General features: G+C 41.6%; 1 protein-coding gene across 2 annotated transcripts in view; it reads right to left on the bottom strand.

The window, feature by feature from the left end:
• Itch (itchy E3 ubiquitin protein ligase) overlaps positions 1-26,318 on the bottom strand; it is a 104,322-nt gene that overhangs the window by 25,025 nt on the left and 52,979 nt on the right. For both annotated transcript variants that reach the window (XM_042694280.1, XM_042694281.1), the window contains 2 exons: positions 19,273-19,342; positions 4,873-4,957 (listed from right to left, as the gene is read on the bottom strand). In XM_042694280.1, coding sequence (XP_042550214.1) covers positions 4,873-4,957; positions 19,273-19,342 — 155 coding nt within the window. The remainder of the gene's footprint in view (positions 1-4,872; positions 4,958-19,272; positions 19,343-26,318) is intronic.

Raw genomic sequence — 26,318 nt, 5'->3', positions numbered from 1 at the left:
GGACCCAAAAATAAAAAAAAAAAAGAATTTTACATTTCAAAACACTATTCTAGAATAGGTAGAAAACTGCTGGTAATTACCTTGTGGTCTGTGTATTGTAACATAGTGGAATTAAGTCTTTTTTAGTTTACTAGGTATAATAAATATGGCAATTTTGTATATGGCAGCATGCTTTTTTCCCTCCCTCCCTCTCTCTCTCTTTCTTTCTTTCTCTCTTTCTTTCTTTTCTTTGTCAGTCATGGGGCTTGAACTCAGCCTGGGTGCTGTCTCTGAGCTTTTTCGCTAGCACTAACACTTTGAGCCACAGTACCACTTCCGTTTTTTAGTAGTTAAACTGGAGGTTAAGAGTCTCATGGGCTTTCTTGCCTGGGCTAGCTTCAAATCACGATCAGATTACAGGTGTGAGCTACTGGATCTCAGATCTTTTTTTCCTATTTTTATAGCTTCAATTTTCTCATGTGATTATGAGAACAATAATGTTCAGGTTTACATCAGAACGGGAAATATAGAATTGGAGGAATTCAGGTTCACTATTTATTTATTTTATTGTGAAAATACCACACAGAGAGGGATTACAATTACATGGGCAAGGTAATGAGTACATTTCTTTTTTTTTGGGTCCGGTCTGGGGCCTGAACTCTGGGCCTGGGCGCTGTCCCTCAGCTCTTCAGCTCAAGGCTAGCGCTCTACCACTTGAGCCACAGTGCCACTTCTGGCTTTTTTCTTTTTGCTTATGTGGTGCTGAGGAATTGAACCCAGGGCCTCATGCATGCAAGGCAAGTACTCGGTAGAGGGCTGAGCCAACTTCCTAGCCCCATGAGTACATTTCTTTCTTTTTTTTTTTTTAAATTTTTATTGTAAAGATACTATTCAGAGGGTCACAGTTACATGAGCAAGGTAATGAGTACACTTCTCATCGAGCATTGCTACCCCCTCCATTGTTTTCCCCCTACCATCCCTTCCCTCCCTACCTTCTCTGAGGTTCTCCTTTTATTTTTTTTTAAATTGTGATTAAGTGATTACATAATTTCCCAAATTTCACAGTATTGTGGAATAATGATGCTCATTTAAAGTCACAAGTTCATTCTAACTTTCCTGGAGCAAATTGTCTATCACAGTCTATAACACATAACAGTGTACACATATACACCATACATGTGATCAGCAGCATGGGAATATTTAGTAGTGGTTCGACCAGATGAGTGGGAGTTCTTTGTTTCTTAAATCCTGTTAATTTTGTCCTATCACCTAACATTTTGGATTTAGGGAGACCATGTACCGTTTGTCTCTTTGCTCTTGGCTTACCTCGCTCAACATGATTCCTTCTAGCTTCATCCATTTCCCTGCAAATGCCATTATTTTGTCATTTCTAATGGCTGCATAATATCCCATGAGTACATTTCTTATCAAGCATTGTTGCCTCCTCCTTTGTTTCCTCTTCCCATCATCAATCCCCTCCCACCCCCCCCACCCAAAGTTGTAAAGTTCGTTTTTTCGACATAACAACTTGTTGTAGGGATCTACTTTTGCTGGATTGTCATTTTTCTTGTGTAATTCAGGGAAACCAAGAAAAACCATTAGGGCTGGAAATGTAGCTCAATGATAGAGCACTTGCCTAATATATGCCATGTCTTATGCTGCATAAATCCCAGTATCACACACAAAAAGAAGGAATGGGGATGAATCTGATCAAGAGTCATTATACATGTAAGTAGATATGTCAAAATGAGGCCCCTTTGTGCCAATAAAAAGAAAAACAACTTTGTCTTGAATCATATTTTGTGAAGTACAAATAAAGGTTAATAATATTCATAATATTCATTTATGTACATACAATTGAGTACAAGTGCCAGATAAGAATACCAAAAATGTAAAAAAAGAGAACTTTCTTTTGTTGTAATTATAATGTAAGACAGGATCAGTACTATGTCATTTGAGATAAACGTAGGTAATTTATGCTCTTTATTAAAATATGATTTTATTTTTAACTCTACAGGTATGTATAAAGGTCTAAGGGAATAATGGTGGCAAATTGCAAAGGGGAAAACTTGTTCATTCTATCTTTAGAAATTTTATTTTTTATTTTTCAGTACTACAATCACACCCAAGTCTTCAAATGTACTACATAGGTACTATACCACTGAGCCAAACCTTATCTCTAGCCCCAGATACAGAATTTTAGAAAGAAATTTAAAAAATTTTTATCTTTTAGAGCTGGGAAGGTAGCTCAGTGGTACAGTGCTTGCCTTGCATGCTTGAGGCCCTGGGTTCGATTCCTCAGCACCACATAAGCAAAAAGAAAAAAGCCGGAAGGGCGCTGTGGCTCAAGTGGTAGAGCACTAGCCTTGAGCTGAAGAGCTGAGGGACAGCACCCAGGCCCAGAGTTCAGGCCCCTTGACTGGACCCCCCCCCCCCCCAAAAAAAAGAAAAAGAAAAAGGAAAAAAATTTGTATCTTTTGATGCTTAATTCTTTTATGAAACTAAATACATTTAAATTATATACAATAACTTCACAAAAAAAAACCACACTGGCATTTGCTGGTAGCCAGAAACATTTTGTTTTTTGAGATAGGTTCTTATTAGTAGATGACCCAACTTGCCAACCATCTGCTTCCGTCTGCTGAGTGCTAAGACTTATTCCATGACCTACTACCACATTCATCTTGTTACTGAATTATTATATCTGAGAGTGGTTGTGGCAAAAATTGTAAGTAGCTGGTCTGAAATGAGAGTTGACTCTCCAAAGTGTAGTTAATGTTTTAACTGATTGTATGTTTTTGTCAAACTTCTGACAGAATGGAACTGGCAGTTTCATAAAAGTATACTACTACAAACTAGTATATATTGAACATGTCCTCCCTCAAATTCTTATAGTTAAGACTTTATGTTAAGTACCTCAGGATGTGACCTTGTCTGGAAACAGGACCATAAAAATGCATTAGTTAAGAGGAGATAATATAGGAGTATGGTAGATGAGTCACTAATTCTATAGAAATGGTGTTCTTACAAAAGGGGAAATTTGGGCAGTCATATACACAGAGGAAAGACATATGAAGACAGAAATATGCTGACAAAAACCCAAGAACTATAAAAAGTTGGGAGAGATCTGGAACAGGGCCATACCTAGTTCTACAGTGACACAACAGTGCTGTCAACACTTTGGTCTCTGACTTCTAGGATCCAGAACTGTCAAGATAATTACTGCTGTTTAAAAGTACTCCTTGAAGCTGGGTGCCGGTTGCTCACGCCTGTAATCCTAGCTACTCAGGAGGCTGAGATCTGAGGATAGCAGTTCAAAGCCAGCTAGGGCAGGAAAGTCCGTGAGACTCTTATCTCCAATAAACCACTAGAAAACCAGAAGTGGCGCTGTGGCTCAAGAGGTAGAGTGCTCGCCTTGAGCTGAAGAGTGCAAGAGCGCCTAAAGCCAGAGTTCAAGCCCCACAACCAACAAAAAAATAAAAAAATTCAAAATTAAAGTACTCCAATGTAAGTTGGGCACCAGTGGCTCATGTCTGTGATCCTATCTACTCAGGAGGCTGAGATCTGAGAACTGCAGTTCAAAGTTATTCTGGGCAAGAAAATCTGTGAGACTCATTTCCAACTAAATACTTAAAAAGCGCACATGGCACTGTGGCTCAAGTGGTAGAGAGCTACCCTTAAGCAAAAAAGTCAGGGACAGTGCCCAGGCCCTGAGTTCAAGTTCCAGGACCAGGACACACAAAAAAGTACTTCCTGTGTTGTGTACTTTATTAAACTGGTCTTAACAAACTAATACACAGAGATTATGATATAACCTTACTATGCTGAGTAACTGTATATAGCTATCAAAACATTAAGAAAAAGGGCTCAGTGGTAGAGTGCTTGCCTCGCATGCGTGAGGCCCTGGGTTCGATTCCTCAGCACATCAACAGAAAAGGCCGGAAGTGGCGCTGTGGCCGAAGTGGTAGAGTGCTAGCCTTGAGCTGAAGAGCTGAGGGACAGTGCCCAGGCCCAGAGTTCAAGTTCCACAACCGACAAAAAAGAAAAAAAAATTAAGAAAAAACTTGTGTTCATATGCATAAATATACTAGCAAGTTTTTTATTCTTACTAACAAGTGTTAATAATGATGTGTAAATGATATTTTAAGATTATCTCTAACAACCACAGAATATTTTTATAAGCCTATGTTTTCTACTGATGCAAATAAAAGAAACCAGAAAGTTTTCTACTACTCTCAAGAAATTGTTTACTTTTTCATTACATGAAAGTAAGAATTTTCTTCCTTCCTAAAGACGCAGATAATGCATAGTAAAGCTTTTCAGGAAAGAAAGTGCTAGGTACTACTAATACGTTAGGTTTTACCTTATAAAGGAAGGAAACAATAAGTATTAGGCAAAGGCTAAACTAAATTGTGTCTTTTTACCCATTAAAACATGCATTGAATTCTATCAGTGATCTAAGATTAAGAAAGTCTAGAATTATTAATCTGGTTACCACTAAATACATACATACTAATATACATATATATTTATATATTCATATATAGTAGCAAGCTTAGTAGCAAGATACTGAAATTTATTCTAATTAAAATACATGTGTAAGATGTTCTCAAAGTGAGATCTAGCATTTTTTAGAAGCATTTATGTATTTACCTATGTGTGTATGTATGCAAGTGTATGAATGTTGAATGTAAGTGTATTCTCACACACAAGTGAGTAGTTTTCTCTACTTGCAAGAAACTCTAAGGCTTCTAATTTTGTGAGAATAAATATTTTTGGTTTCCAGTACATGTTAAGTGATTCATACTAAGGCCTTTAAGAATGAATGTACATATATATGAGTGAGAAATGAGTAATTGATACATATATACTAAAAAATTCTTAAATTCTTACCCTTGACTTCGGGGGTCTTCCCATTGAGTAATTCGAGTGTTGTGGTTGACAAAATATACTCTGCCATTGTTATCAGTTCTCTTCTCTTCATTAAACAAAGAAATACAACATTAATATTGGCATAGACTTCCTCAAACTAAAACAAAACTAAATGACTATGTCCATTTTTCATTGCACTGTTGGCTTTATGGCATGTGTATCACTTCTTTAAAAAGGTTTAGTTTTGCCAGATGCCAGTGGCTTATTTCTGCACTCACAAGTACTCAGGAGACTGAGATATGAAGCTTAAAGAGTTTGGAGCCAGATCAGGCAGCAAAGTTGTGAGACTCTCACCTCCAATTAACCACCAAAAAAGCCTAAGTGAAACAGTAGCTCAATTGGTAGGGTGCTGGCATTGAGCACAAAAGCTCAGAGACAGTGCCCAGCGTCCTCAGTTCCTGACCCAGTATGAAAAAAAAAAGGGCGGGGTATTCTTTTTATTAAATGCATATACTTACTAAAGTTATAGAAGTATTATTATACTCAGGGCTGAGAAGGTAGCTCAGTGGTAGAGTGCTTGCTCTGCATGCATGAGGAAATACCACATAAGCAGAATAAGCCAGAAGTGGCGCTGTGGCTCAAGTGGTAGAGCGCTAGCCTTGAGCTGAAGAGCTGAGGGACAGTTCCCAGGCCCAGAGTTCAGGCTTTACGATCAACAAACAAATAAACAAAAGAAATATTATTCTACTCTACCACTAAGCTATACCTTCAACATAACCACATTTATTTATTTATATACAAGGTTTCACTAAGTATCCATGGCTGGTCTGGAACTATGCAGTTGGCTTCAAGCCTCCTGAATGCTATAACTACAGACATGTGTCAACATACATGGTTCTCATTTTATTTTCAATAGCCCCAAAGATAAAGAAAACTCAAGACATCTAACCCAAAACTATGAATTAAGTAGCAGTAGGATGGAAAACTCAGGTGTTCCATGGAGGGATTTTTTCATTCCCATTCCACATTATCCCTTTTCTTAAAATATAAAGGGATATGAAGTAACTTGTCACTGGTATATAATTGGCAATATTCAACTAAGGCATGTTTATTATCAAGTACCTAGGATTGAACCCAGGGCCTTGTGTTTGTTAGGCAAGTACTCTACACTGAGCTATCCCCACCTATCAATGTTTCTTTTTTTGCTTTGGCCAGTATCAGGTTTTTTGTTTTGTTTTGTTTTTTTTGGTCAGTTGTAGGGGCTGAACTCTGGGCCTGGGCGCTGTCCCTCAGCTCTTCAGCTCAGGGCTAGCACTCTACCACTTGAGCCACAGCACCACTGCTGGCCTTTTCTGCTTATGTGGTGCTGAGGAATCAATCCCAGGGCCTCGTGCATGCAAGCAAGCACCTTACCACTGAGCCACCTTCCCAGCCCCGTTGTTGTTTGTTTTGAGTCACAGTTTGATCCTAGGACTTTGCAGTGGCTCAGTTGGCTTGCTTGTTTGGCTGACATTTTTCTACTTACTTCCAGCTTGGCTTTTGCTAGTTCCTTTAGAATTAAGTCTTGTGATTTATTTATTTCTTTTTCCTTCCTTCCCTCCCTCCCTCCCTCTCTCCTTCCTTCTTTCCTTTTCCTTTGGTTGGTTGTGGGGCTTGAATTCTGAGACTGAATACTATCCCTGGTGTCTTCAGCTGAAGGCAAGCACTTGAGTTGGTTAATCTCTGATTAACCAGTAAAATGCTGGACTACAGTTGTGGCTCAATTAGTAGAGCACCATCCATGTGCAGAAGCCAAGTGAGAGCACAAAGCACTGAGTTCAAGCTTTGGTATTGCACCTCATCTCCCTCCCCTCCCCCCCCCCCCCCGCCTCTACACACACACACACACACACACACACACACACACACACACAAAGAAAATATTTGAAGCTCAATATCAGTACTCCCCCCCCCCCCCCCGCCTCTACACACACACACACACACACACACACACACACACACACACACACACACACGGAAAGAAAAAATTTGAAGCTCAATATCAGTACCTCACATCTGTCATCCTAGCCACTCAGGAGGCTAAAATCTGGAGAATCATGGCCGGACATGAGCCTAGTCTTAAAAATCAAAAGACTCAGCCAGGTGCTGGTGGCTCACGCCTGTAATCGTAGCTACTCAGGAGGCTGAGATCTGAGGATCGTTGTTCAAAGCAAGAACATCCATGAAATTCTGATCTCCAGTCAACCACCAGAAAAACGGAAGTGGTACTACAGACTTTTCTGCCTTGGCTGGCTCTGAATCTCTATCCTCTAGGTCTCAATCTCCTGCATAGCTAGGATTACAACTGAAGCCCTGCTCAGTTTGTCTTTTTGTTCTTTTGTTTTTTAATTTTTTTTTTTTTTTTTTGGTCGGTTGTGGTGCTTGAACTCTGGGCTGGGCGCTGTCTCCGAGCTCTTCAGCTCAAGGTGAATGCTCTACCAGTTGAGGCCTAGCATCATTCCCAGTGTTCTGGTGGTTTATTGGAGATAAGAGTCCCACACTTTGCTGCCTGAGCTGGCTTTGAACCGTGATCCTCAGATCTCAGCCTCCTGAGGAGCTAGGATTATAGACATGAGCCACCAGCACCAGGCTTACAGTTTCTTTTTTGTCTTTTTTTCTTTTTTTTTTTTTTTTTTGGGGGGGGGGTCTGGTTGTGGGGCTTGAACTCTGGGCCTGGACACTGTCCCTCAGCTCTTCAGCTCAAGGCTAGCGTTCTACCACTTGAGCCACAACGCCACTTCCGGCTTTTTTCTTTTTGCTTATGTGGTGCTGAGGAATTGAACCCAGGGCCTCATGCATACAAGGCAAGCACTCTACCACTGAGCCCCCTTCCCAGCCCCTTACAGTTTCTTTTTTAAAAACATATTTTGTTCCTTAATATACCCAAGTTCTAAACCTCAATACCTATAGCAACTTTCTATAAACACATTGAGTAGAAAGGCTCAATTTCTTAATTATTCCATCTAAATTGCTATTTGTTCACCACCTATCTCACTTCAGAATTCCTCTTTACTTTTTTCTACAAAATTTCCCTTGCTTGCCGGGTGCTGGTGGCTCACGCCTGTAATTCTAGCTACTCAGGAGGCTGAGATCTGAGGATCGCGGTTCAAAGCCAGCCCAGGCAGGAGAGACCAAGAGACTCCTATCTCCAATAAACCACCAGAAAACCGGAAGTGGCGCTGTAGCTCAAGTGGTAGAGTGCTCGCCTTGAGCTGAAGAGCTGAGGGACAGCGCCCAGGCCCAGAGTTCAAGCCCCATGACCGACAAAAAAAAAAAAAAAAAAAAAAAAGATGTATAGATTATTTTCTCCTATAACAACCAAGAAAACAGCTTCAAAATTTCCATATTTATCTGTTCAATACCAATTAATTGTTCAAAAACAGTTCCTATATTCATATTTTGTAATTTGGCCAACAAGTTTCAAACTTTTTAAAAAGTATAGTTCCTAATAATGAGTTCATAAAAGAATGAACTGTAATCCTACCTACTCAGGAGGCTGATAATAGAAGATCACAGTTTGAAGCCATTATCTGCAGAGCTGTGGCTCAAGTGGTAGAGTGACAGCTCTGAACAAAAAAGCTAATGTAGGGGTTGGGAAGGTGGCTCAGTGGTAGAGTGCTTGCCTTGCATGCATGAGGCCCTGGGTTCGATTCCTCAGAACCACATAAGCAGAAAAAGTCAGAAGTGGCGCGGTAGCTCAAGTGGTAGAGTGCTAGTCTTCAGCTGAAGAGCTGAGGGACAGCGCCCAGGCCCAGAGTTCAGGCCCTACGACTGGCCAAAAAAAAAGCTAATGTACAGTGCCCAAGCCTTGAGTTCAAGTCCCAGTACCAGCAACAACAGAAAGAAAGGAAGAAAGAAAGAAAGAAAGAAAGAGAGAGGGGGGGAGGGAGGGAGGGAGGGAGGGAGGGAAAGAGAAAGAAGATAAAAAGAAAACAAGGGCTGGGAAGTTGGCTCAGTGGTAGTGCTTGCCTTGCATGCATAAGGCCTTGGGTTCGATTCCTCAGCACTATATAAGCAGAAAAAGCCGGAAGGGGTGCTGTGGCTCAAGTGGTAGAGCACTAGCTTGGAGCTGAAGGACAGTGCCCAGGCCCAGAATTCAGGCCCCATGACTGACAAAAAAAAAAACAAAAAAGAAAAGAAAAGAAAGAAAGGAAAAGAAAAAAAAACAAGAATGAACAATTTTTAAAACTGGTGTTCATTTTTTCAGGGCTGGGAAGGTGGCTCAGTGGTAGAGTACTTGCCTTGGCATGCATGAGGTCCTTGGTTTACTTCCTCAGCACCACATAAGCAAAAAGAAAAAAAAAAGCTGGAAAAGATTCCATTCTAAAAAAAAACTGGTGTTCATTTTTTCAAATAACTCATTCTAAATTGGATACTTCATTAAAATAAAGTTTTACTGGAATTTAGTATCATTTTCCTCTTCTAAAGTTTAAAAATGTTATCACTCTGCAATTATATACTAGTCTCTATTACTTGAAGTTTTACCACTTCCCAACAATGCCACATTGAGAACCAACACATGAACTCAAACCATATTATGTTTCAATTTCTCAAAATGATTCAGTTTCTAACAGTGATAAAACTATGGATGGAAGGCAGATTCGTAGCTGTTTAGTATGTTCAAAATATATACTACTTTCTTGGAATAACTGCCAAAAGAAGACATACTACTAAACTGAAGGCTCATCCATTGTAATTAGAGGAAGTAGTGTAGCTACAGACCCAATTTCTTTGTTGTAAAAAGATAAATACTACTGAAATTACTGAACATCCAACCTAAATATACATAAGAGCACTTCCTGGCTTGATGAATAAAACAGTATTAAAAAAAAAAAGGTGTATTACTATTCTCTGTAGTGTTTCCTAAACAGCTATGAAAATGATAAAAAATGTCTTTATACAGAGACCCAAATCATTAAGATCAGGGATACCACAGGAAAAACTAGAACAAACATCCAAGACATCCAAACAATTATAAATAACTATTTCAGACTCTATACTCACTAAGGAAAGAGAACCTAGCAGAAATGGATGAATTTCTAGAGAAATACAAATTACTCAAACTGAACCAACAAAAAATAAATCAATTAAATATGCCAATAACCTACAATGAGATAGAAGAAGCAATCAGAAGCCTTCCAAAAAGGAAAAGCCCAGGATCAGATGGATTCACTACAGAATTCTGTAAGACCTTTAAAGAAGAAGAACTAATACCCGTACTCCTCAAGCTCTTTAGAGAAACAGCAACAGAGAGAGCAATCCCAAACTCATTCTATGAAGCCAGTGTCACACTCATTCCCAAACCAGGCAAAGACCCAACAAAAAAAGAACTACAGACCAATTTCTTTGATGAACACAGATGCAAAGCTCCTCAATAAAATTCTAGCCAACAGAATCCAGAAACATATTAAAAAAATCATACATTATGATCAAGTAGGCTTCATCCCAGAGATTCAGGGATGATTTAACATTTGTAAATCAATAAATGTAATCCATCACATCAACAGATCCAAGGTCAAGAACCACATGATTATCTCCATTGACACGGAAAAGGCTTTTGATAAAATACAACACTCATTCATGTTAAAAGTGCTGGAAAAAATAGGAATAGAAGGAACATTTCTTAAAACAATAAAAGATTTATACAACAGACCAAAAGCCAATATTATATTTAATGGGGAAAAACTTCAACCAATACCCCTAAAAACAGGAACAAGGCGAGGATGCCCCCTCTCTCCTCTCCTGGTCAATATAGTTCTGGAATCCTTAGCCAGAGCAATAAGGCAAGAGAACGACATTAAAGGGATCCACATAAGGGAAGAAGTTAATTTCTTTTTGCAGATGACATGATTTTATATCTTAACAATCCCAAAAGCTCCATCCCCAAACTCTTAGAACTTATAAACCACTTCAGCAAAGTAGCAGGATACAAAATTAACCCACAAAACTCAGTCACCTTTTTTTTTGGGGGGTCGGTTGTGGGGCTTGAACTCTGGGCTTGGGTGCTGTCCCTGCGCTCTTCAGCTCAAGATGAGTGCTCTACTGTTTGAGCCACAGCGCCACTTCTGGTTTTCTAGTGATTTATTGGAGGTAAAAGTTTCACGGACTTTCCTGCTTGGGCTGGCTTTGAACCGTGACCCTCAGATCTCAGCTCCTGAATAGCTAGGATTACAGGAGTGAGCCACCAGTGCCCGGCTTCAGTTGCCTTTCTGTATACAAGCAGAGGGCTGAGAAGGTGGCTCAGTGGTAGAGCGCTTGCCTTGCATGCATGAGGCCCTGGGTTCGATTCCTCAGCACCACATAAGCATAAAAAAAAGCCGGAAGTCGCGCTGTGGCTCAAGTGGTAGAGCGCTAGCCTTGAGCTGAAGAGCTGTGAGACAGCACCCAGGCCCAGAGTTCAGGCCCCATGACTGGACCAAAAAAAAAAAAAAAAAAAAAAGTACAAGCAGAAAGGGAAATCAAGGAAACAACCTCATTTACAATAACCTAAAAAAAAAAAAGTATCTATGAATTAACCTAACTAAAGATGTAAAGGATTTTTTTTTTTTTTTTTTTTTTTGGGTCCGGGCACTATCCCTCGGCTCTTCAGCTCAAGGCTAGCGCTCTACCACTTGAGCCACAGCGCCACTTCCGGCTTTTTTCTTTTTGCTTATGTGGTGCTGAGGAAATGAATCCAGGGCCTCAGGCACGCAAGGCAAGCGCTCTACCACTGAGCCACCTTCCCAGCCCCATAAAGGATCATTTCATGAAAACTATAAAAGCCTAAAAAATGCAATCATAGAGGACACCAGGAAATGGAAAGACCTTCCATGTTCCTGGATAGGCAGAATTAATATAGTGAAAATGGCCATATTGCCAAAATTGATATATACATTCAATGCAATTCCCATTAAAATCCCAATGACATACTTTACTGAAATAAAGAAAACAGCCCAAAAATTCATATGGAACAACAAAAGACCTAGAATAGCTAAAGCAATTTTAGACAAAAGAAAGAATGCAGGAGGGATCATGATAATGGAATTCAGGCTCTACTACAGAGCCATAATAACAAAGACAGCTTGGTACTGGCACAAAAAAAGACCAAAAACCAATGGAACAGATTAGAGGACCCAGAAATAAAACTGCGTACATATTGTCAGTTGATATTTGACAAAGGAGCCAAAGACATACAGTGGAAGAATCATAGCCTCTTCAACTGCATATGGGCAGCCACATGCACGAAACTAAAAGTGGACCCTACCTAGCCTGTCACCATGCACTAACATCAACTCAAAATGGATTAAAGACCTTAACATCAAACCTGATATTCTGAAACTACTTCTGGACACTTGAACTTATAGGCACAGCAGGAACTTCCTGAACAGAGTCCCAGGGTCACAACAAATTGGAGACTCGATAAGTGTGATTACCTTAAAGTTTCTGCACAGCTAAAGAAATAGCAACCAAACTAGAAAAAAAGCCAACTAATTGGGAAAAAATATATACCAGCAATATATCAGACAAGGGCCTGATATCCATTATATTAGGGAACTCAAAAAACTAACCCTTCACAAATCTAACAAACCAATCGTGAAATGGGCAAGGGAGCTAGAGACTTCTCACAAGAAGAGATAAAAATGGCAAATAAGGGGCTGGGAAGGTGGCTCAGTGGTACAGTGCTTGCCTTGCACGCATGAGGCCCTGGGTTCGATTCCTTAGCACCACATAAGCAGAAAAAGCTGGAAGTGGCACTATGGCTCAAGTGGTAGAGCATTAGCCTTGAGCTAAAGAGCTCAGGGACAGCGTCCAGCCCCATGACTGATAAAAAACAAAACAACAACAAAAATGGCAAAGAAACACAAGAGGAAATGTTCATCCTCCTTGACTGTAAAGGAAATGCAAATAAAAACAACACTGAAATACCATTTTACTCCAGTCTGAATGGCCCACATCCTAAATTCAGCCAACAACAAATGCTGGAGGGGATGCACAGAAAGAGAAACCCTGCTGCATTGCTGGTGGGAATGTACACTAATACAATCACTTTGGAAAGCAGTCTGAGGTACCTCAGAAAGCTAAATATAGACCTCCCCTATGACCCAGCCGTACCATTCCTAGGCATCTACCCTGAACAAAAGAAACCAGGATACAAGGACAAATGCACCTCCATGTTTATTGCAGCACTGTTCACAACAGCCAAGATATGGATACAACCCAGATACCCACTACTCATGAGTGGATCCAAAAATTGTGGTACAAGGGAATATTATGCAGCCATTAGAAAGGACAAAATAATGGCATTTGCAGGAAAATGGATGGAACTAGAGCGAATAATTTTGAGCAAGGTAAGCCAAGAATAAAGAGACAAACGGCACATGGCCTCCCTGATATGTGGATGCTAAAGCCAAAATGCAAGAAGATATGACAAAGTAAACAGGACTTGAGAAACAAAGGACAGCCACTCATTTTGTCATATCATTGCTAAATGAATCCATGTTCTTGACCAGAGAGATGGTATATATATGCACACAATGGAGGGAAGCTAGGAGGAGGATGCAGAATAAGTGGGAAATGAAACAACACACAACAAAGGGGCCCATCAGCTGCACTGGACATAGAAAAAAAGGAACTAAGCAACCCCAAAGACAGCAATGGGAAGGGAGGAATGAGAGAGAAAGAGGGAACAGCCTACACTAAGCAAAAGGAAAGAAATGTAAACATCACTTTATGTAGAAGAAATAATTGTACTGTCAGAGCTCACAGAATTCACAAACTTTATAAGCCATGATAATAACGATTTGCCTTGTGAAGGTTAAAATGTGTTTGTGACTTTAACTAAGTATCACTAATCCACAATACTGTGAAATATATGAAATTTATGTAATCAATCTCAATTTTTAAAAAAAGTGAGAGAAGGGATGGGTTAGGAGCGATGGGTGACAATGTTGTCAAGACACCTTGTACTCATATACTGTTTTGCAGAATGGGAACTTCTTTGTACATCTACTTAAAGATATAATAATAAAAAATGTTAAAAAGAAAAAGAAATGTCTTTATACTTAGTGGCGTTGTGTCTCAAGTGGAAGAGCACTAGCCTTGAGCACAAAGAGGCTCAGGGACAACACTCAGACCCTGAGTTTAAAAGGACTGGCAAAAAAAAAAAAAAAGACTACATTTTTGGGGTTGGAGGCATGGCTCAGTTTGTAGAGTGCTAGCCAATGAATAAAAACAGGTACCAAACTGGAGTACTGGTCTGGACCCCCTTCTGCCAAAAAAAAAAAAAAGAGACTTTATCATTGAATCAAAAACACTCTGTTGTCTAGCTCCTACAGTATGCATATGTTAAAAATTCTTCACTGTCAGCTTATAAGGTGGTAAGTCTAGTCCTAGCACATAAAAGTTCTGAGAGGGAAACAAAGTCGGATTTAAGTATATATGCTGTAACAAAAACAACACTGTCAATCTCAGAATGAAAACATAGACTATAAGCTGGGATTCTATCTCTTGGGACAATATAAAAGGTTAATTTGATAGGATTTCCTCATCTGATACAGTACCAGTGTTGTTCTACAAATAAGGCATATATCCCAGATCTAACACAAGGATATGACAAATTATATGACTCTAGAGACTCACACACAGTGAGACCAAAAGAGTAAATATTCACTTAGGAGAGAAACACAAAAGTGCAATGCCTATGTGCCTCCTCATATTTGTATAAAATAATACACATACTGAAACAAACTCTAAGATATGGAAACTTTTTTCTTCTTTATTTCTTTTTTCCAGTTTTTAGTCTTTGATGATTCCGTGTTCTTTACCTTATGTATGGTGTATTCAAGTGTACATCTTCAGAAGGGTTAGGGGGAGGGAAGAAGACGAGAGAAAAAGGGTGAAAAAATGCAGCAGTGGAGCTCACTGGACACTGATGAAAGGAACTAATCAACTTGTGGGTGGAGATGACAGGGAGGGACTGGGAGAGGATGAGGGAACGGAAAACACTATGAAAGAAAATGTATTCATTATCTGACTCATGTAATTGTAATCACTCTGTACATCACCTCTATAATTACAGTAATTGTTCGCAATGGAACTCACTAGACACTATGTTGAAAATGAACTGTACAACTTTGTGGATGGGGATGGGAGGGAATAACTACGAGAGAGCAAGGGAAGGGGTGACAAAATGAAATGTACTCTACCTGACTTAGTAACTATAACCCCTATACATCACCTTTAAAATAACAATTGTTATTATAATTGTTTTTAAAAAGCGCTGGTGGCTCACGCCTGTAATCCTAGCTACTTAGGAGGCTGAGATGTTCAAAGCCAGCCCAGGCAGGAAAATCCTTGAGACTCTATCTTCAATAAACCACCAGAAAACCGAAGTGGCACTGTGGCTCAATTGGCAGAGAGCTTGCCTTAAGCTGAAGAGCTGAGAGACAGCACCCAGGCCCAGAGTTCAAGCACCATGACCAAAAAAAAAAAAAAGAAGCTGTTGTCTAAAGCAAAACTCAAAAAGATCTGAATAATGAGGATAGTGATAAATATACAGGCAAGGTCCAACTTGTAGGAAAGCTTTTCTATAAAGGCAACATAGCACACAATTTAACTTTTGGAAGAAACAGGTGATTTTTTTCCTCTACATCTGTTCCAGAGGAGTAATCTGTTTCTATCACCATAAAGTTAGTTTTTTCTGCACTAAATTTGGGATACACACAAACACACCCCCACCTCAGATATATCCTTTTAACATAACAATTTCTCATTTTGTAATAGAGACATAAATCAACTTTAGAGCTATGTTGGTTCAAACCTATAATCCTGACTGTTCAAGAGGCTAAGATCTGAAGATTGCCTTAGTGAAGCCAGCCTGGAAAGGAAAGTCAATGAGACTTATCTGAAATCACCAAAAAGCCAGAAGTAGAGTTATGGCTCAAGAAGTAGAGTGCCAGCAATGGAGAGCAAGAGGCCCTTAGTTCAAGGACTACTACCAGCACACAAACACATACACAATCCCCAAAACAACAACAGAAACTTTAGAAATGCTGGACATTTCTAAATGATGGATCATGCCTGTGATCCTAGCTACTCAGGAGGCTGAGATCTGAGGACCATGGTTTGAAGCCAGCCAAGGCAGAATTATCTCCAATAAACTATTAAAAGAAAAAACGAGCCAGGCGCCGGTGGCTCACACCTGTAATCCTAGCTACTCAGGAGGCTGAGATCTGAGGATCACAGTTCAAAGCCAGCCCAGCCCAGGAAGCAAGTCCTTGAGACTCTTATCTCCAATAAACCACTAGAAAACTGGAAGTGGCGCTATGGCTCAAGCGGTAGAGCACTTGCCTTGAGCTGAAGAGCGCAGGGACAGCGCCCAAGCCCAGAGTTCAAGCCCCAGGACCAACAAAAAAAAAAACAAAAACGAAAACTGGAAGTGGTGCTATGACTCAAGTGGTAGAATACTAACTAGCTGTGAACATAAAAGAGGCTCAGGAACAGTGCCCTGAGTTCAAACCCTAAAAACAGGGGAAAACAAAACAAAACAAAAAACCTTAGAAATAAAGCTTGGCAAGCTATCTGTATCTAGAAATACAATCTGACAGGTCAGGTTTCTAAAGGTAACATCTGTTCTGAAGTTCCTCATATCAACCACATATAAACCACTCTGAGGCTTTAACAGAGCCAGAAATCTTTACCTTCACACTGAGTTTTTGAAAACAGAAACAACTTAGAAAAGTGTTCTTTGTTAGAATTTAGTAACAATAACAGTTTTAAATAAGATGGTACATTTGTTTTACTTTTTTGATTCATATCAGTGTTTTGAAGATAAGTAACTTCAATGAAAGAACATAGGGATTTCTCATAGGATTGTGAAACAGTATCTCTGCTTAGATTTATATGATCTTGACACATCATTATATTTATTTGTTACTTGGCAGTTTTGCTATATCTTGGAATCAATGTTTCCCAATCAGACTATCTATAAAGAATACCACTTTCTAAATTAACCACAATATTATAAAGTATCTGAAGCTTTAACGGATAAGATTCTACTTGGTTCCCTGTTTTCACTCTATTATTTTTCCTTTTTGGTTTACATTCAAAATTATTTTAATATTGCCATCTTTATTCTGGAATCTTGTTACATGACTATGACTTTAGTAAGAGGTTTTTGTTTTTTTTTTTTGGTCTGTCGTGGGGCTTGAACTATGGGCCTGGCACTGTCCCTAAGCTCTTCAGCTCAAGACTAGTAATCTACCACTTGAGCCACAGCGCCACTTCCATTTTTTTTTTTTCTGGTGGTAAATTGGAGATGAATTTCAAGGGCTTTCCTTTCTGGGCTGGCTTTGAACCATGATTCTCAGCCTCCTGAGTAGCTAGGATTACAGGCATGAGACACCAGTGCCTAGCATTTGGTTTTTCTTTGCCAGTCTTGGGGCTTGAACTCAGGGCCTGGCACCATCCCTGAGCTTCTTTTGTCCAAGGCTATTGCTCTACCACTTGAGCCACAGCCCTACTTCTGGCTTTGTCTGTTTATGTGGTACTGAGGAATTAAACCCAGTGTTTCATGCATGCTAGGCAAGCACTCTACCACTAAGCCACATGCCCAACCCAAGATTCTTGACATTAGTACATTACTGTTAAATTAGCTACAGACTCTTCAATGTTCGTGTGTGTGTTGTACTGGTCCTGCCTAGGTGCTATCCCTGAACCTCTTCAATGTTCGTGTGTGTGTGTGTGTGTGTGTGTGTGTGTGTGTGTGTGTATGTGTACTGGTCCTGCCTAGGTGCTATCCCCTCTTCAATGTTCGTGTGTGTGTGTGTGTGTGTACTGGTCCTGCCTAGGTGCTATCCCCTCTTCAATGTTCGTGTGTGTGTGTGTGTGTGTGTGTGTGTGTGTGTGTGTGTGTGTGTGTGTGTGTGTGTGTGTGTGTGTGTGTGTGTGTGTGTGTGTGTGTGTGTGTGTGTGTGTGTGTGTGTGTGTACTGGTCCTGCCTAGGTGCTATCCCTGAACTTCTTTCGTGTGCAAGACTAGCATTCTACCAGTTCGTTGGTGGTTAATTGGAGGAGATAAGCTTCGTGACTTTCCAGTCCAGATTGGTTTAAAACAGTCAGATGTCAGCCTCCTCAGTAGCTACAATTATAGGCATAAGACCCAGGTGCCCAACAATGTTAAAAATGTTACCAGTTTTAAAAGTTTACTTTAATGCATTGTATCATATATATAAATGTAATCACCACCAAAATCAATATGTAGAATTTTTCCATTATCACATAACTCCTAATATAACCTCTTAATGTACCAAACTCTTACCTATTCTGTACCCTTATAGTCACCTATCTGTTTTTCTTTTTTTGGGGGGGGAATCTGGTCGTGGGGCCTGAACTCTGGGTCTGGGCACTGTCCCTCAGCTCTTCAGCTCAAGGCTAGCACTCTACCACGTGAGCCACAGCGCCACTTCCAGCTATTTTTTTCTTTTTGCTTATGTGGTACTGAGGAATAGAACCCAGGGCCTCGTGCATGCAAGGCTCTACCACTGAGCCACCTTCCCAGCCCCTCTGTTTTTCATCTGTAGTTTTGTCATTTTGAGGATGGCATGTAAATTGAATCCTATAATATCAATATAGTTTGAGTATGAACTTGAACGAATTTTTGTATTGAAAGCTTGGTTCTCAGTATGACATTGTTGGGAAGTGATGAATCTTCAAGAGAGAGACTGACTAAAAAAGGTATATAACTGCGTGAGATAAACTTTCTCCATGAGTATAATGAATGCCCTTGGAGGTCAATCCTGAATGTTCCCCTTTTATTGCAGAATGATCATTTTTAAATGTGAGAAGAGGAGATGGGCGCCAGTGGCTCACGCCTGTAATCCTAGCTACTCAGGAGGCTGAGATCTGAAGTTCATAGTTCAAAGCCAGCCCGGGCAGGAAAGTCTGTGAGACTCTTATCTCCAATAAACCACCAGAAAACCGAAAGTGGCGCTGTGGCTCAAGTGGTAGAGTGCTCACCTTGAGCTGAAGAGCTCAGGGACAGCGCCCAGCTCAGAGTTCAAGCCCAATAACTGAAAAAGCAAAACAAACAAAAAACCAAAAAAACTTTAGAAGAGGAAAATGACACTAAATTCCTATAAAACTATTTTAATGAAGAGTCCAAGTTGGAATTTTCAGAGTTTTGCCTACTTCATGCTTTCATTTGACTCATGGATCTGAAAAACTTACTAGGTATTCATTTAAACAAAAGTAAAATATCATCCACAAATACTTTTCTTTCTTGTGGTGCTGGGAATCATGCTTAGATTGTATGTCATCTAAGCAAATACTCAATATCCCCAGCCCTTAATTAAAAAAAAAAAAATAGAATTTAGTGGAAAACAACAAAAAAAAAAATGTGACTTACCCCACCCAGGTGGCAAAGGACCAAGCGGATCAAATTCTTTATTTTGTGATGTAGCAAACAAATCTTGATTCTAAAAAGAAGCCCCGCCCCAAAGAGATGAACATTTATTTCAATTATTTATTTCAAATGATCCCTGAACAAGCTTATATGTCCAAATATGTTTTCCCTAGCCATGTACAACACACCATACTATTATATTATTCACATATTAGAGGGGAGTCACCAAGAACCAGTATTATTTTTGTTAAAGAAAATATCATTTAAAGATATCATTGAAGCTGGATGCAGGTAGCTCATGTTTGAAATCCTAGCTACTCAGGAGGCTGAGATCTGAAGATCATGGCTGGAAGCCAGTGTGTGCAGAAAAGTCTATGAGATTTGTATCTTCAATTAAAAACCAAAATGCCAGAGCTGTGGCTCAAGTGGTAGAATGATAGCCTGAAGCAAAAAACTTCAGAGACAATACCCGTACACAAAGTTCAAGCCCCAGGACTGGCACAAAACACACACACACACTCACACACACACAATTGCAAACATTATATAATGCAACAGTACATAAATTAAAAAACTTTCACCTTCAAATAACAGATTTTCTTTTTTTACTACAAATTTTACTATAATAGTAATATAAAAATCAGAATAACATAAACCTATCAAAAGTTATTGAATAATAAAAGTACTCAAGAGTTATCAGAAGGCTAAGAAAAAGTCTTACATGTACTGGAAAATAAAGATGACATAAAGAAAGCACAAACCATACAAATTTTTTTTTTTGGGTCCGGTCGTGGGGCCTGAACTCTGGGCCTGGGCACTGAACCTCAGGTCTTCAGCTCAAGGCTAGCGCTCTACCACTTGAGCCACAGCGCCACTTCCAGCTTTTTTCTTTTTGCTTATGTGGTGCTGAGGAATCGAACCCAGGGCCTTGAGCATGCAAGGCAAGCGCTCTACCACTGAGCCACCTTCCCAGCCCCCATACAAATGTTTTTGAGAAGGGAGTTAGTAGTAGAAAAAGCAGAGCATCAGAAAAGTAAAAGACATGTTTTTATGATAGATATGTATCCTCCTCCTCCTCCTTGGTCAGTCCTAGGGCTTTAGCTCTGGACCTGGGTGCTGTCCCTAAGCTCTTCAGCTCGCTAGTGCTCTACCACTTTGAGCCATAGCCCCACTTCCAGTTTTCTGGTGGTTAATAGGAGATGAGAGTCTCATGGGCTTTCCTGTCTAGGCTGGCTTTGAACCAAGATCCTCAGATCTCAGTCTCCTTAGTAGTTAGCCACTGTTGCCTGGATAGTTTTTTTGTTTTTTCAAGTCAAGTCTTAATGATTATTTTACTCTGAATATATAATAATTATGTGATCACTTAAGACTGGGTCTTTCCTTGTAAATAACGCAAAATACAGACTACTTTTCAAAATAATTTTGTTATAGAAAAAACGAAAAATAGGACAATGAATACCATATACACTGCTCTAAGATTCAATAGTTACCAAATTTTTTATGTCTATTGTTCCTTAAAGCAAGAATCAAACATTTTGATATACATATTTTAGCACACTTCTCTAAAATTTGTGGGCATTTTATTACAGAAGCTCAATACCATTATCATTATTGGTTAAAATCAGAATCCGAAACTCTAAGACTCTATTTGGTTGAGCCATTTAAGTCTCAATCTAGAGTAGTACTCCCATTATCAGTCTCTTCTTTGTCCATGTCACTGACCTACTACAGAAACTAGGTTAATTAATTTTTTTTGTTGTTGTTGTTGGTCGTGGGGCTTGAACTCTGGGCCTGAGCACTGTCCCTCAGCTCTTCAGCTCAAGGCGAGCGCTCTACCACTTGAGCTACAGCGCCACTTCCGGTTTTCTGGTGGTTTATTGGAGATAGGAGTCTCATTGTCTCTCCTGCCCGGGCTGGCTTTGAACCGCGATCCTCAGATCTCAGCCTCCTGAGTAGCTAGGATTACAGGTGTGAGCCACAAGCGCCTGGCTTAGGTTAATTAAATTTTAAAGATAAGGAAAAAGAGCTGGATGAGTGCCCAGTGGCTCACACCTATAATCCTACCTAGTTCAGGAGGCTGAGATCTGAGGATCATGGTTCAAAGCCAGCCTGGGCAGGAAAGTCCGTGAGACTCTTATCTCCAATTAACCACCAGTAAGCCAAAAGTGGTGCTGTGGCTCAAGTAGTAGCCTTGAGCTGAAGAGCTGAGGGACAGCGCCTAGGCCCAGAGTTCAAGCCCCATGACCTTCCAAAAAAAAAAAAGTTCTTCAAAATTAAGAATCTCACTGGGTGCTATTGGTTCATGATTGTAATCCTAGTTACTCAGGAGGCTTTGATTTGAGGATCAATGTATGAAGCTAGCCAGGGCAGGAAAGTTTGAAAGACTCTTACCTACAATTAACTACAAAAAGCCAAAAGTGGAGCTATATGCCCACTATGCAGGCCTAATCTCTGCCCTTGATGGCAGTACCTGAGCAGTAGGTGAGGCACCTCCCACGTCTGGCCTCCAATATAAAAGGGGCCTCCAAAGAGCCAGACGGCATCATTTTCTCCCTTTCCTCATGAGAACTTGGCCTTATCAGCTCTGCTGGCAATAAATCTTTTCTACTACTTAACTTCTGTCCACATGGTCTTTTGGGTTACTTTCTTTGGGTTACTTCCTACCCAGGTTTACATTTTCTCCTTCATTTTGGTGGCCTGTATGCTGATAGGCTCCCTGGTGGATTCACTCTCCCCACTGACTGGGAGGGCCCTGCCAGCTACCCCGGGACCTAACCCACAATTCTAGGCAGACCCAAAAGCCCGCCAAGCTGGTTTCCTTCTGACCAAACACCTCCTACACATCTGCCAGCAGCTGATCACGTCCTACCCACCATGTAAATCAAATCTAGAGGCTTAGATTTCACGGTGCAAGCTCTATGCCTCTCTCAGGGAGCTTCAGGGCTCTCACCCCTGAAAAACTTGGCCAAGTATCTAAGCCACATTTCTGAGGGCCTCTGTGGCTGAGGGATGGTGTGGAGAAATGTGACAACATTTCCCATTGGTTGTTTCCCACTTTTAGGACAAATTACATTGCATAGGATGCTTTACAACAGCTTTTGGTTCCAATGGGTAGGACACAATATAATATTCCTGACCTTCCTCAGGTCTCCCCCTTGGGTTTTCTCCTAAATAATCTAGAAATGCTTAACATTGAACCTGACATTGATTCACAGGAGCTCATACATTTCTGTACTGAGATCTGGCCCAAATATCCACTGGACAATCAGCCCACATGGCCCATTCATGGGACACTTGATTCTGATATTATACAGAATCTATCTAACTTCTGCAGGTGGTCAGGCAAGTTAAAGGAAGCTAGCTACATAGATGCCTTCTCTTTGTTCCTCTCCTTCCTCCAAACTAAACTTCTTCCTGAGTCCTTACGTTCTCCTGCCCAACTCCTCCTGGCCTCAAGGCTACCGACTTATAACCCAGACTATTCCAGATCTGGTGGATGAGTTGCTGCCATTTCGAACATGTGGGGAAACAGCCCCTCCAGGTGTGCCAGAGGAGATAGGACTTCCTCCAACGGGGTTGGGACTTCTGCCAAGGAGGCGGGACTTTCAGAGGTAGGGTTTCCGTCAGAGGTGGCAGCCCTGTCCCCCACCATTGGTCTGGCAGCCCCCAACCCGCCTGTCACGGGTTCCCCCACCCTCTGCTCCTGCACCATCCAAGGCCAAGGCCCCCTTCCATAGGCACCCCCTTTTTCCCCCACAGGACAAAAGCACATCTGGCCTGACCACTGTGAACCAGCTGTCTCAACTGAAAGATGCCCTGTAGGTTGTTGCGCACCTTACAGAAACATTGAGTACCATCTTTATTCAGGCCCAAGAGCCTGCTACTGATCAGAGTTCTACCTCAGCCCATGTTCTCCCATCACATGAGGTGGCAGGGGCTGATGGTATAGTACAGTGCACATTCTGTTCTCATTAAATGACCTCACACAGATGCACCTGAGATCTTTCTCCACCAATCCCACCACCTACATCAAGGAGCTGAGGCATGTATTCCCATCATATGAGGTAACTGGGCGTGATGTATGCATAATCTTGAGTAATACCCGTTTACCAGGGGAACAGTGGGATGTTTGGGAAAAGGCCCGCCGCTATGCAGATGAGACCCACTGGACCACCCCGATCACCCAATTTGGACTGAGGCAGTGCCTGACTAGGAGCCTCACTAGGATTACAATTCCCTATTGCCTGTGTAATGGAGGGTCTCAAACAGGCAGTCTGCAAAGCCATCAACTATGACAAAATGGCCACGGTCATACAAGACAAAAATGAAAACCCATCTGCCCTTTGGGCCAGATTGTGTCAGACCTTCCTTTAATATACTAACCTAGACCCTGAGTCTGTGGACGGACAACGCTGTTTAATGACTCATTTTATTAGTCAATCCACTCCAGACATCAGGATAAATTAAAAAAATTAGACAGGGGCCCCCTAACACCCGCTAGTGAGGCTATGGAGGCAGCCTTTAAGCCTTAAAGGCCAAACAGCTGAAGTACCAGATGCTAGCCAAACTCTACCAGCCTCCAGCCTTGCAACCAACCCCTCCCCAGCGGGGTCCACCTGAGCCCTGCTATGTCTGCGGTTGAAAGGGGCACTGGATGGAAACCTGCCCCCTAAAGAAGCTCTGCTACCGATGTGGCCAGCCAGGCCATAGGGGCCCAGCCTGCCCACAGCCACATGAGCCAATCCAACCATGGCCCAGGTGCAAAGTTTCAGGGCATTGGGCCATGGACTGTCCATTGTCCTCTTGGGGATGGCGGCTATCCACTAAGGCCCCATCGCCCCCTCCTGGCACTCTGGGACTGGCAGCTGGAGAAGACTGAGGCGGCCCTGGACTCCTGGTCCCAACCACTCCTATCACCAAGCAGGAACCCAGGGTAACAATCATGGTTGCAGATAGGATGACCTCATTTTTGGTAGACACAGGTGCTATGTATTTGGTGCTGAGTTCCATGGCCAGACCTACCTAGCCTACCTACCCTCCATAGTTGGGGTGGAGGGAAAACCTTACAAATCCCCCCAAAAAACCCGTCATTTGTCTTTTTTCAGGAGTGACCTTCTGTCACTCCTTCCTCGTTATTCCCCACTGCCCAGTTCCACTGCTGGGCAGAGATCTTTTGGCCAAATTTGGAGCCTCTATTTCCCTATGCCCTTCCCAATTGGCACAACGTGATATTGATTCGGCCTCCCCCGCAATCTCCTTGATGGCTTTAGTAGGCTTACCTAGGGACCCCTCAGATTTCCTTTTTCCATCCTCTGAGGTGGACCCCAAGGTGTGGGATACCTACAACCCCTCTATTGCTAAATGCCACCCTCCTATTCATATATTTCTGAGGGGCCCCCAATGCTTCCCTTCACAACCCCAGTACCCTCTCCCTCACCACAGTCTTCTGGGAGTGCCACTAATTATAAAGGACTTACTAAGAAAAGGGCTGTTACACCCCACCAATTCTTCCTATAATACCTCCATCTTATCAGTAGCCAAAACTAACGGTTCGTTCTGCTTGGTACAGGACCTTAGCCTTATAAATTCTGCTGTTATCTCCCACACTCTGTTGTGCCCCACCCCTATATGCCGCTTTCCACAATCCCAGCGATGGTTGCTTTTTATTCAGTATTGGATTAAAAGATGCTTTTTTCACTATCCCTTTAGTCCCCTCCTCCCAGGACCTTTTTGCCTTTACGTGGACTGACCCGGTCACCCAAACCTCAGCTCAGCTCACCTGGACTGTGCTGCCTCAGGGGTTCCAGGATAGTCCCCAGCTGTTTGGCCAAGCTTTAGCAAGGGACTTAAGAGACCTAAATATAGAACCATCCTCCCTTATCCAATATGTGGATGATATTCTCCCCTGCAGTCCCACCAAGCAATTGTGTTACAAGCATACACACTTCTTAACTTTCTGGCCTCCTGGGGATATTGAGTCTCACCCAATAAGATACAGGTCGTTCAATAGTCTGTGACTTACCTGGGTGTTCAACTCACTCCCACACACAAGGCGATCACTATCCCCAGGAAACAATTGATTACTAACTACCCTTACCCCCTCCATTAAGTCGGAGCTTCTCTCCTTCCTGGGTCTAGCTGGCTATCTCAGGTCTTGGATTCCTAACTACTCTCTTCTAACACGACCCCTATATGAAGCAGCTAAAGGGCAACCAGAAGAACCCCTTTTATCTCCCTCCTCTCTTGTTCCTCCCTTTAGGAGACTCCAATGGGCCTTATTACAGGCCCCGGCTCTCAGGCTGCCAGATCTTTCACACCCGTTCTTTCTGTATGTAACTGAAAACCAGGGTTTTGCGTTGGGAGTTTTAGGTCAACAGACTAGATCTTCATTTGCTCTGGTTGCTTACTTGTCGAAACGCCCAGCACTAGGGGCTAAGCTCCTTGTCTTCACGTTCTAGCTGCCTCTTCTGTCCTGTTACAGGAATTGAAAAAACTAACCTTTGGTGCAAACCTTACCATCCTCTCCCACCATCACCTCTCTGAGTTACTAACCTATAAGGGATTGCAAACTATGTCTCCCTCCCGTATTCTCTCCCTTCAGGTGTCGCTGGTAGAGGACCCCACACTAACAAGGATCTCACCAGCACACTCCTGTGTGGAGACTCTAAAGGACCTGCTACCTCACCCAGACCATATTAGTGAGGGGCCATTAAAGGACTCACGTTTCACCTGGTTCACTGATCGTAGCTCCTTCCTTTGGGAAGGCTCAAGTGTAGCTGGGTATGCATGCTGTTATGTCAGTCTCTGGTGTAGTGGAGTCTGGCCCTTTGCCTCTCCACACTACCAATCAACAGGCCGAATTGGTAGCCCTAACATGGGTCTTCCACCTGGCCTCAGGACATTCCCTGACAGTATACACAGACTCTAAATTTGCTTTCCATACTGTCCTTTCTCATGCATCTATTTGAAAGGAACCAGGCTTATTAACAATGAAAGGAACCTCAGTAATAAATGGGTCCTATATTACTGACCTTTTAAAGGCCTCTTTC

This window comes from Dipodomys spectabilis, unplaced genomic scaffold (assembly GCF_019054845.1).
Source record: "Dipodomys spectabilis isolate Male_0828 unplaced genomic scaffold, ASM1905484v1 ptg000175l, whole genome shotgun sequence".
NCBI classification, from domain to species: Eukaryota; Metazoa; Chordata; class Mammalia; order Rodentia; family Heteromyidae; genus Dipodomys; species Dipodomys spectabilis.
The sequence above is the reverse complement of the archived record's forward strand: the minus strand, read 5'-3'. Positions and strand labels throughout refer to the sequence as shown.